Here is a 12,160-nt window from a genome sequence, read left to right on the forward strand (position 1 = left end):
TGATGAAGTCTTTGACACTTTGAATTGATATGAAATGTCCAACACCTTTCCACCTATTTTACACAACAGGAAAAATAAAAAAAAATGTCTGTGCTCCATGTTTAAGCTCCATGTATTTTTATCCATCCTATATTATACTGTTTTTTATCATCTCGTGGCCCACAAGTATAGTTTTTTTTTTTTAATTACAAACAATAATAATCTTGCAGAAAATATACTGTAGGCCTAATTTAGTTGCTGCAATATGACGTAGTCTAGTTTTACAAAACTGCATTACCCAGAATGCCACACTGAATTTCTTTCACGTGTTTCTTTGGAACAACATCCGTATCAAAGGGTTCTTCAATGAATGAAAACCGTCTCTCAAACAACATGGATAAAAGTCGTGTCAAAGTTATTTTGTTTGATTTGGATAATACACTGATTGATACGGCAGGAGCAGGACGTGTTGCCATCCAAAAGGTATGTTGTGCTAACATTAACTTTATTAACAATAACAGTTTCCCGTTAGGTACTGTAGGCTCTGTTGTTTTAGAAATGGTGTATTGGAGCGCAACTTTCTGTCTTTCAGCTTCATTTGCCATCTCTTTGACAGCTTTGGGAGGCTACATAGTCATTTGAATTACATCTCGCCTCTTGCATACATTTATACATACATTTTTACGCGGTCAAACGTTTTAAAAAACGATTTTGGGACGGTGAAGGAAGAGACCTGGCTTGATCTTTCTTCTCATGCAAATTATTAACCACGTGCCTAAAATGGTAATAACTAACGTTAGAGGTTTAGTAGCCTAAATATGTATCCTCCTAAAGGACATATTAACCTAGGATGGCCAGTTTGTCTTTTACAGTTCTTCAATTTAACTAGTCACATGTAATGCAATAGCCTAAACAGAACCAGATGACTGATGCCATAATAAGGTTACCATTCCCTCTGGTTGTTTAGGTCTGTGACTTCTTGAAAACAGCACTGGGTCACGAGGACAGCATCAGTGATATCTGCCAAAGATTTGCTCACAAACTCCTCCACGAATCGTACGATCCATCAAGTGGGAGAACTATTGATGATGTCCGTGTTGATCACTGGCAACAAGCTATTCGAGAGTCGGAAGGAGTCGATCGAGGTATAGCAGTCGCTGCAGAGTGCTACCGCATATGGAAATGTACGCGTCTTCAGCTGCTGACCTTCGCCCCTGCCGTGCGCACCATGTTGGAAGAACTCAGGAGAACACACCGGTTGCTTCTGCTAACCAACGGAGAGTCGCAGACTCAACGCGAGAAGGTTCAAGCTATTGGGTCGGCGGCAGAGCTCTTCAGTGCAGTGGTTGTGGGAGGGGAACATCCCGAGGAGAAGCCAGCAGTCTCTATCTTCACATACTGCTTTCGCCAATTGGGTGTCCAGCCCCAGGACTGTATCATGGTGGGAGACAATCTGGGTACGGACATCCAGGGGGGGTTCAATGCAGGGGTTCGAGCCACTGTGTGGGTCAATGCTAGTGGGCAGGTGCCCTCAGAGGGTTCTACAAGGCCAGACTATTCCATTTCAACGGTGTTGGACTTACCCGGTGTCCTTGCGGACCTCAAATGATGTGTAAGCAAACAATATGATCAAACATATGACAACAGTAGATGTTTTTTATGCTTTAATACATCAAGTTGGAAATATATTTGTAATATTTTGCATGTCATGGTCTTGCCTGGTGATGAGTAAAGGTGTGAGGTACCACTAAAATGGTTAAGTTAATAAAGAATTGATTACCTTATTACACTGTTCTTAAAAATATTTCAATATCCTTTACAATTTTAGGACCCAGGGGGTATTTGGAAGTTATGTTTTTTTCACCGTCTAGCGACTGACATTCACTTTTCGCATAATCGTATAGCCAACTACGTCAATATTTAGTTGACTTCATTCTGCCTTACGTTCAAATACAACAAACAAAAGAACACAAATGGACACACTACCTCCTATCCTTACTTCACATCAAGCTTGATTTTGATGTTCATGGCGGCCAACTCTGCCACAAAGTAGCGGAAGACATAAGGCACTGCCACCGTGTCAATGGCGTCACTTTTGCCGCAAAGCGTGCACACAGTCCTGCGCTGTCTGGTGGCTGACCAAGACGGCGGCGGCTTCTCCAGCAGCGGCGACAGCAGGCTGCCGCAGTCCATGCACACCTGCGTGACCGAGCGGTCCGAGCAGTTGAAGAGGCGGTCGTGCAGCAGGAAGGACGAGCCGTGGGCCAGCAGTGCGTCGCGCTCCATCTCCCCGAAGCGGATGCCGCCCTGGACGTTCCTGCCGCCCACCGGCTGGTTGGTGACCTTGTCACGCGCGCCCGTGGTTCGCACCTGGAACTTGTCCGAGACCATGTGGCGCAGGCGCTGGTAGTACACCACGCCCACGAAGATGTCGGCCTCCAACTCCAGACCGCTGATGCCACTGTAGAGGCGCTCTGTGCCGTAGTGGTTGTAGCCGGCGGCGCGCAGGGAGTCGCCGAAGTAGCCCAGTGCCTGGTGCTCCTCGGAGAAGCTGAAGGGCGTGGCGTCGTGGCAGAGGCCGTGGAGCGCCGCCGATTTACCCGCCATGCTCTCGATGAGCATGCCGATGGTCATGCGGGAGGGGAAGCCGTGCGGGTTAAACAGGATGTCGGGCGACATGCCGCTCTCGCTGAAGGGCATGTCCTCGGCTGGCCACAGGCGGCTCAGGATGCCCTTCTGGCCGTGGCGGCTGGCGAACTTGTCGCCGATGGTGGGGTTGCGCGGCACGCGCACCGTGATGCACACGCGCTTGAAGCGGCCCGTGCCCTGGTCGTTGCTGCACACTTTGATGTTGTCCACCACACAGCTTTCCTGACTCCTGATGACCAAAAGGGTAAAAAAGGTAGCAATGGGTTCAATCCAGCATTCCCAACAATGCAATGGCTCAACAAGTGCACATTCCTGCAAAGGTGGTTTATTACTCCCAATCATTACTTAGATGCACAAAATAAGTGGGCCAAATGTGCTTAAACATACTGTTTGACCCTAAATGGCACCTGTACCTAGGAAGTACACGAGAAAAAAAAAAGAGAAAACAAAAACAAAACTCCATAATGCTAAATTTAAAATAAATGTTCAATTGAGCGATTATTGTGTTGTTGTATGCCTATACCTTTTGGGTTGTGATGTGAAGGGGAACAATTGTTTTTGAGTTCCGTCACGATTATTTGCGATCAACTTACACTGCACCCACAGCCATGGCTACCTCATTTGATACGAGACTATTTAAAAGTCAAGAGTGTTGCTTGTCAGTGCTGCTTACAGAGCTTACTCATGTTGTACCGTTCACATGAAATATGCTGCTCATGTTTTCTGTGTGACATAGCTTCTCTCTTTATTTCGTGGGTCTATGATAACGTAAATTCTAGCTGAATAGATTGGATTAGTAATATTTTTATTTTCCTATATCCGATCCAGTCATTTTAGCCAATATCGGACCGATACCTGAATATCGGATCGGCTCATCCCTAGCACAATATCTTACTCTGTAGACTTTATTCCAGTCACATCCTGAACTATTTTCAGAAATCAGCTTACTTGTAGTAGATCACAACACCCTTGCCAGTGTTGAGGTTGATATAACTGTAGAAGGGGTCTCCATAGTGCAATGTGGTGCCGATGGCTGGTAGCCCATCAGCGTCCAGGTGGTCAATGACTCTGGGGTCTCCCGGCTGAACCCCAAACACCACCCCATCCTCGCCCTTCACCTTCTCCGTGAGGTCCACCAACTCAGTCTTGTACACACAGCCATAGGCAAAGCCTCGCTCCCATGATGACTTGTTCACAATCTGAGAGGACGACATAAGTAAGCATGGGAATATCTTAGTATCAACTGAAAGGAAACTACTCAACCACAACCACAAGTTTCCAAATTCGATATCTCCTTAAATCAGACCTACACAGCAAGATCTACTTTCACTACCTCTCACCAACATACTATGGCCTACTCTGCTGTCTTGCAACCCCCCAGTTTGTAAATCTAAGTGTGAGTATTCTATTGAGCTGGGTATACATATGCCATCACTCACCATAGCGTCCTCCATGTCGTAACCTGTGTAGGAGATCACTGCCACAATTGCGTTGGTACCGATGGGATAGTTGTCCATATTGTAGTGATCATACATGACTGGTCGCACTAGTGGACTCTGGGGAGTTTGCAGACGGTAGAGTTTGTTGTCCGAACGTTCCTTAAATGAATGAAGGGGGAAACCCATGGTCTGTTTACCTGTAAGAGGATGTGGATAGAAAATTGTGTCAAAAAACAGGCACCATTTTAGATAAAGTGTATGTGAACAAAATAGGTTCAATGGTCTTTGAAACAGTCCAAAATGCATTGTTTTTCACTAAATAATACAGAAGTAATCGAGAACACTCAGGTTGCTTCCAGATGACCCTTACAAGATGACTCACTAAGCAACCACAGGGTGAAGGGCATAGCAGTCAGAATATCCTGAAACCTCTAGCAGAGGTGCAGAGGAAGAATCTTAACAGCATTTGAGAGGTCTTACCCATCTGACACTGGTACATGTTCCTAGGACTCTGGTTGTGATCTGAGTAAGGGATGAAGTTGGCCACCACGCTCAGCATACTGTGTGGAAAAAGCTCTTGGTGTGTGGTGACCCCTTCCTCAATCTCATCCCCAAATATGCCCACATTGATGAAGAGCTTTGGGGAAAGAATACATCCATGCATTACTCAAATAATATAAAGCAGAAATACATAACAAATGAATGTATATATTCTAATCACCCCAACCAATAGGTTTCTTTTTAACAACAACAGCTGTCAGAAACATACAGGAGGTAATGCCTCGTTCTATTTGTCTGTTCAAGTTTTTTTCCGAGCTGTTTTCGCCACTTCAAAGTTCAAACTAGCAACAGAAACGCCCAGGGAACGCCCTCTGAAGTTCTACCGCGACTTGTCAATTCGGTCGAACCTAGAGTACTACGAGTTTGAATATCCAAGATGGCTGCATCCATTAACAGTAAATGCGAGCCTTATATGCTCTGTTTATTAGCAGTTCTGTTGGATTTGTGTCACATTAAATCAGTCGTAGAAACAATAGTGTCCAACCTCTATCTGTCGCTATGTTGCTATGACGTTTGTTTTGGTAAAACACCATGTAAGGCCTCGTTACAAAGTGGCTAGTAACAACTGCTAACAGTAGCCAATTGCTAACAGATGGTAGCGGTTGACAAACAGAACGCAAACAGCTCGTATTTTTAACACTTGACATGACGTCACTGACGAGCTCCGAGTTCGCTAAAAGGCAAATAGCAGCATAACCCAATACATGAATCACGTGTCACATTCTTCAGGTCCATGCCCTTTATGCCTTTTCCAAACAAGGTGATCTACCTGCTCGAAGGTGCCAATGAGTTCCTGCTTGCCCAGGGCCAGGTTGCGCACAGGCCGCACCATGCGGCAGGGAGTGGTGAAAAGGAACAGGCCAGGGTACAAGCTGGCCTTGCCCGTCTGCGGAATCAGGACGATCTCCGTCCAGGGAGGAACTCTCTTCTCCTTCAGCACCTACAGGGCCAGAGCGACACCAGGTTGTGCAAAATGATGACAGGAATGTTTACCTCCTCTCAACAAGAAAGACTAGTTCGCCTGGGTGTTCTAATGTGCTCATCATGATAACCATGTCCTAATGATCAATGAAAAAAACAAGTCACATATGCTATTAGAAGCATGACAAAACTGTCATGACAGTAAAAAACTACATACCCCTTTACAGAGTAACTAACTTGTTTAAGCTGCTACATTAAAAAAATCAAATGTTACAATACAGTCAGTGCAGTGTGTTAATAAGTCATCTGCTGGTGGCACAACCCAGATAATGAAACGACTCAGATCCACTGCCCGGAGCAGTATTATTTTGTTTAGATGACCGCTTAAAGAAGCCCCCACACGCACCTTGAACCTGCGGAAGGACTCTGCCAAGCCCGGAGCCAGCTCCTTCTCCACCCAGCCCACCAGAGCTCCGTCCAGTAGCACAGGGTAGCAGTCCGAATACGGCTGACTTGGGGTGGCGTCTACTGGGGTCACTCCTTCACATCACAGTCACACACAAACAACCTCTATTAGACATGTGCCTTGGTACTTAAAGGAACAGTCACTAATAACACACACATATCACATATTACTGGCCCAGTTATGGATTTAAAGATGTAATAAAAAGGGTGCAAGGTTTTTATCTTCAACAGTGAAGATGTTAATGTGAAACAGCAAGCTGAAACGAAGCTATACTCTTCAAGCTATGCTCTTCAATACATTTAAATCAAGTTTAGATAAAGCTACACTCTTCAATATATTAGGTTAAGCTTAGCAATATACTGTAGATTTCAACTTGACAAGTGCATCAGTGAACCAATGCGTGTCGGCAAAGATGACCTCTGTCGTTACGTGGGACTAACCCAGAGAGCAGAGCAGAGCAGGGATCGTGGTGGTAGAGAGGGCAGGGGCCACGATCTCGCAGTGGGCAGTCATGTGGTTCATCAAGCCGCAGGGCTCGCCGTCAGGCGTGTGCACGGGGCACACAAAGCCCCACGACTCGGGCAGCAGCCGACGCACTGACGTGGTCCTCATCTTGGCGAAGGCAGCACCTCTGTGCACGCAGCGGAAGTGCGAGAGATAGCGCACAAAGTTGAGCTTATCGGCCACCACACACAGGCCTGTGTTCTGGAGCATCCCCAGACCTGGAACAGTGGACAGAGGGCAGGAAACGCCCCATCTCACAAGGTTTAGCCACATCTTTCATCCCAACACTATTATGTTCATACAACGGATATCATGAAACTTCACTGATTCAAACAAAAAAATACATATGTCGGAATGTGGATATACATACGCTGAGATGCTATTCTGCATCTTAGCTTAACCCATGTCAAGTTTGTTATTCAAATAACACATGAAATCTGAGAGAAGAAATACTGACTTATTTCATTAAGAATTTCCTGAAAGTTCAACGTAAAACAACATGTTTTTATGTATGTCTACATGCTTCACAGTCAACATTGTTGGAATCTTCACAGAATTTCACACCTGTCTTTGAGTGGAGGTTGCCTGTGGCCAGAAGATACTCAAAGGGCTTGGTGAGATCTGTGCCCATGTTGAACACCTTCATCAGGATATCGGAGGTGAGGTCAGCTGGTATCCTGTGGGCTCTCTTGTCCATGGATAACTTCACTGAGACCAGCCAGGCAGCCAGCCTCTCCTACATAGATATAAAAGATACAGAAAGAAGGTGAGTGATGGACGCCATTTTGGACACTTTAACTCAATGCGAGTTACCGGGGGTTGTAGTGACCTTGAGGAACATGAGGTAGAGCTGGCCCGGGGTGATGACTTCCTGACACATCAGACTGTCAGGGTTCTCCTCCATACAGCCTTCCTTGGCAAAGACAAACAACTTCCGGGTCATCAGGCACAGCTGGTAGAATTTTTCCACGTCTGACTTCAGGTGGATGCACAGACACTCACTGTTAAGTGGAAACACAGAGCTGAGCCCCCTACACTCTCCAAAAGAGAAACCCCAAACTTTGACCAGACCTTTTCCAAACTGGCCCCCCCCCCCCCCCCCCCCCCCCCCCCCTTTATGGACACTACTTTCAAGTTTCATACTTTCCAATTTCACTAAATGTACTAATACTAGTAGTATTACTATTACCACCACAATACAATAAACATAACATTCCAACAGCATATATTTTTAATTAACGACAGGCAAAACTGGTTCTGAATTGATTACTCACTCTAGTAAGTAGTGGGCACACTGCTCATGGCTGTACCACTCGGGCAGGTTCATCTTGACCCGGAAGCGTTCGCCCAGGTAGCGGAGCACCTTCCCCTTGGTGGTGCAGCCTTGCTCCATGACCACACGCAGCATCTGGGAGACACAGCTCTTGTAGAAGGAGTTGTCCTCTAGCCCTTTGATCAACTCCTGATAGATCTGGAAGTCTGTGAAGTCCACCAGTGCCTTGAAAAGGACAGAATATGATGAAGGTAAATGACAAGTGTGTGACTGATCAGGAATACACCTTCTTTCCACACAAAGCAGTGAAAAGAGGTAATGAACAAGGCTCAGCATTAGACTATATATATTATATATAGTCTATATATTTATACAGTGTTTCCCACATAATTTAATTCTATTTGTGGTGGCAGGTTAACAGAATTAACTTGAATGCAACCGTTTTTAACAAATTAGCGCAGCATGCTATGATGCTAACAAGATTTAAGCACAATTTAGTACAACCTGGAAAAATCATTGTGTGGTGGTCAATGTTGATATTGTGGTGGGCCGCCACAAATAAGTCAATGTATGGGAAACACTGATATAATATATATATATATATATATATATATATATATATATATATATATATATATAAGGTAACGTGAGTACTGTTGATGTAAACATTCTTCCCTCACATATTTTAGCATGTAAGACATTGACAGTCAGAGCGGATGGTTACCTTCAGTGCAAATCCCAGGGGAATGAAAAAGAGCTCCTTCTGAAAGATGAAGTTGAGCATCACAGTGCCATTGTCCAGATAATGCAAGTTCATGTTGATGGCTGTATGCTCTTCTTTCACACAGTGCATTGAAATACCTACGATGAAGAGATAGCTGCATATTAAACATTATACTAAAAGCAGTTTGATTGTAACAGTCATCTTAAAATGAACCCCTGTTACATTAACGTTACTAAATGGGTGTACTTATAGTGTCTGCATTATTAAGAGGGATATAGCACCAGCCTGTATTAGGATCCTACTGCAGTGGTTTCAGTGCTTACCGTACTGGCTGTATCCCTGGCCTCGACTCCTCCACTTAGGGCGTGACATAGCGATTGGGTAGTTCCTCCTTGGCATGATAAGCATTCGGATTACCTTCTCGATGCCATTCACAATGAAATATCCACCCATCTCCTGAGAAATCATGACCAATGAAACAATATGTCAGTTGAAAAGTCAATTACGTCAATGAAACCATATCAGCTCAGCAATTTCATTCATTTCAACAGTATTCTTATCATTTCTATACCTCTCCCTCTTCATGGTGCTCAATGAGTTCTCCTGGTGAAAGGCCATGCAGATTGCACAGTTTAGACTTGACCATAATGGGTACCAGGCCCAGAGCTTGCTTGATGATGCCTTTTGGGATGCCATTTACCGACCAGCTAACATCAGCCTGTTAATGCATCAGAGCAACACGACAATCATCACAACTTACAACACACAACTTCCAGATGCCAAAGTAACGCCAACTTCAGAATTCAAATATAAACGTTTGTGAGTCAAACCATTAAAAGTAACTGGTACTAAATGACCCTGAACAAGAAGCAACAACTACACAGCCAAACATACCACAATCCTCGCCCGGTAGGTGCAGCGCCTGCCTCGGCACTCTGCTGGGAAGACTCGCATGTCTTTGCAGATACTTCCTTTATTGGCCATTGGACTCTGTATAGATGCTTCGACGAAAGCCAAAGCAATCCTGTCATTCTTGTATGTGAACTCCAAAGGTGGGATGGCCTGAGGACACAACAATCATGAGTAATGCAGAAAGGGACTTATCCAACATCAGTCTAAACCATCACTAATATATTTCCATTTATTTTCTTGTTGCAATGTCAACACAGAGGGGAATAGTTACACTACCGGTCAGAAGTTTGGGCTTAGAAATTCCGCTCCATTATAGACAGAATACCAGCTGAGATCAGTTGCATTGTTTTTTTATTAAGGGCAGCAGTTCTCAGATTACATTATGTGCTTGCATAATTGCAAAAGGGTTCTCCAATGTTTTCTCAGTTAGCCTTTTAAAATGATATCAGATTAATAAACATAATGTGCCTTTGGAACATTGAATTAATGGTTGCTGATAATGGGCAATGTAGATATTGCATTAAAGATCAGCCATTTCTTCTCAAAACAATGCAACTGATCTCAGCTGGTATTCTGTCTATAATAGAGTGGAATGGACATTTCTAAGTGCCAAACTTCTTACCAGTAGTGTATGTAGTATGATGGCCATGGGGAAGAATGACCTACTGTCTTTAAGAGGAAGATTCGCCTGCCACTGAAGGTACTCTTGAGGTATTCAACAAGCTTATCATTTAGGGGATGAGCGGTGTTATTCAGGAGAATGCTCATCGGCTTGTGAAGCATCCTTCTCTCTGCCACGACCTCCAATATGTTCTTAATGAGCCTGTCCAGTCTGTTACCACTCACTTTCATGCCACTTACAAGCACAAAAAAGTAACTGATTTCGTCTCACATTCGTGTGCTTTATCTGCCATAATTCCATCCTACACTGTCACTGGCATTAGGCCTAACTTGTTCCACTCAGAGCAATTTTTTGCAACAACAATGCAGTTCATTGACTCACTGCAATATAATGGCTATCAACAACTCAACTCTGTTTTTAGCCTACTTAGAACAACTTCTGTTGCAATGTCTGTTAACTTTACCTTCATAAACAGAAGGGCAGAGATAGCTTTAGCCAAGTGACATTAACATTACCTGTACAGCCCGGCAAAGTCCATCGGTGACCGCATGATCAAACGACTCTATATGCGCTTTTACGAGATCCTGTACTGCAGCATGTTGTTTTTCTTTGGGGACACCAAACCCCGGTTCCGTAAGATTTTTTAAACTAGGAGCAGAGGGTAAATTACTCCACTTCGTAGAGTAATCCATGCTTGTTTTTGCTTTCACGTGCGCATGGGAGCCTGCCGGAAGTTGGTTTCTTCATGTCAGCCTTAATGGAGTTTAAGATCACTTTCGCCACCAACTGGTCTGGAGTATAACCAGTCTGGGTTACTACTGGGTTATATGCCTAAATGTTTTATGTTAGATAACTTTGACTTAAAGGACATTATATATGGACTCTTTACTGTGAATGATAAAGATGATCTCTTAGTCAATGTGATTGTTATTCTCTGTACATTTTTTTTATACATAAATGTAAATACTCAAAGGTTAAGCCCACTTTTAGTGGGTTTTACAATGATTTCCTTTATTATACAAAAGCCCTTAAAGCTATGAAGTCTAAGAAAGCAGTAAAACTTTTGAACAGTGTTACAGGATATGATTTAATGACTAAGCCCTAGTTATGTTTTTTTTTCCTGTTTTGATTATTATTATTATTATTATTATTATTTGTCTTTGCTTCCTCCTTTTAAATTACACCTGATCCTGTACATGGATTCCTCATGGATTGTTTTGACCCATGTTTATTGTACTTGAATTACCAATAAATAAAAAAAATGTGCAGACATTACACGTGAATAGGCTAAACCACGTCTATGGCTCTGGGCTAAACATTTTACTTAACTAATACATATGCCCACAGAACTTCCACAGCTGATTAGCCTATTTACTTGATTATTATTATTATTATTATGTCAATATTTGTTTGTTTCAAGTTTTCTGAAATTGTATGTGTAAATGAGCCATTGTCTACTGCAATATGCAATAATTTGCATACAAATAGTATAGAAACCTTAACACTAGATAAAGACAGGTTCAACATTTTTCTCCTTTTTTATTTTGGACATACAAGCAACAATAATTTTGAATCTAAATTTCTCCAATAGGTTTCTGTCTTTGAAATGTATGCAAATTCTTGCATATTGCATGGCTCATTTACATATCTATACATAACATTTCAGAAAATTTGCTATGCAAAACGGTTGACTTATTGTAAATAATCAGCTGTGGAAGTTTTGTGGGGATATCTATTTTGTGAGGATAACATTTTTAGCCAATTCAACTGCAATATTTCTGTGTAGGAACTGACATAAACAGGGTGATAAAACACAAAAAGCTACTACCAATGCAATGCGATCACTTATTTTCTAACTGTGGTATACCTTGCTAAAAATCACTGACTTATTGCCCACAGATGGTACTAACCAACCTCTCTGGCTCAAAGACTAAGACTGATTTTGCACAAATGGATCATGGTGTATTGGCTTTGCCAACTCTCCTAACACCGTTAGACCCTAACTGTACCAATGCACTTTACCCATACAAGTTTGTTGTGCATAGCCTCCTTGGGATCACTGCACTGAATTTTGAGTGTCGTTCCTCACTCATTCTGCTAAAGGATCGAA

The 12,160-nt window shown here is 43.2% G+C and overlaps 2 protein-coding genes across 2 annotated transcripts; one reads left to right on the forward strand and one right to left on the reverse strand.

Annotated features, from left to right (window-relative positions):
• Nucleotides 1–322: 322 nt before the first annotated feature.
• nanp (N-acetylneuraminic acid phosphatase) lies at nt 323–1,763 on the forward strand. Its single transcript, XM_076286027.1, has 2 exons — nt 323–462; nt 947–1,763. The coding sequence occupies exons 1-2, from the start codon at nt 346–348 to the stop codon at nt 1,586–1,588; spliced, it is 759 nt and encodes a 252-aa protein (XP_076142142.1). The 5' UTR covers nt 323–345; the 3' UTR covers nt 1,589–1,763.
• Nucleotides 1,764–1,808: 45 nt separating this feature from the next.
• polr1b (RNA polymerase I subunit B) lies at nt 1,809–10,769 on the reverse strand. Its single transcript, XM_076286026.1, has 15 exons — nt 10,566–10,769; nt 9,411–9,578; nt 9,088–9,234; nt 8,840–8,972; nt 8,517–8,653; nt 7,794–8,017; nt 7,349–7,520; nt 7,084–7,255; nt 6,456–6,737; nt 5,956–6,089; nt 5,398–5,568; nt 4,548–4,704; nt 4,068–4,264; nt 3,577–3,827; nt 1,809–2,857 (listed from the first exon to the last, which is right to left on the reverse strand). The coding sequence occupies exons 1-15, from the start codon at nt 10,740–10,742 to the stop codon at nt 1,975–1,977; spliced, it is 3,405 nt and encodes a 1,134-aa protein (XP_076142141.1). The 5' UTR covers nt 10,743–10,769; the 3' UTR covers nt 1,809–1,974.
• Between the last annotated feature and the right edge of the window lie 1,391 nt (nt 10,770–12,160).

This window comes from Alosa pseudoharengus, unplaced genomic scaffold, assembly GCF_046254945.1.
Source record: "Alosa pseudoharengus isolate Yale_2024_CS ecotype anadromous, Long Island Sound unplaced genomic scaffold, YU_APseudo_1.1 YU_APseudo_1.1_scf_15, whole genome shotgun sequence".
Taxonomy (NCBI): Eukaryota; Metazoa; Chordata; class Actinopteri; order Clupeiformes; family Clupeidae; genus Alosa; species Alosa pseudoharengus.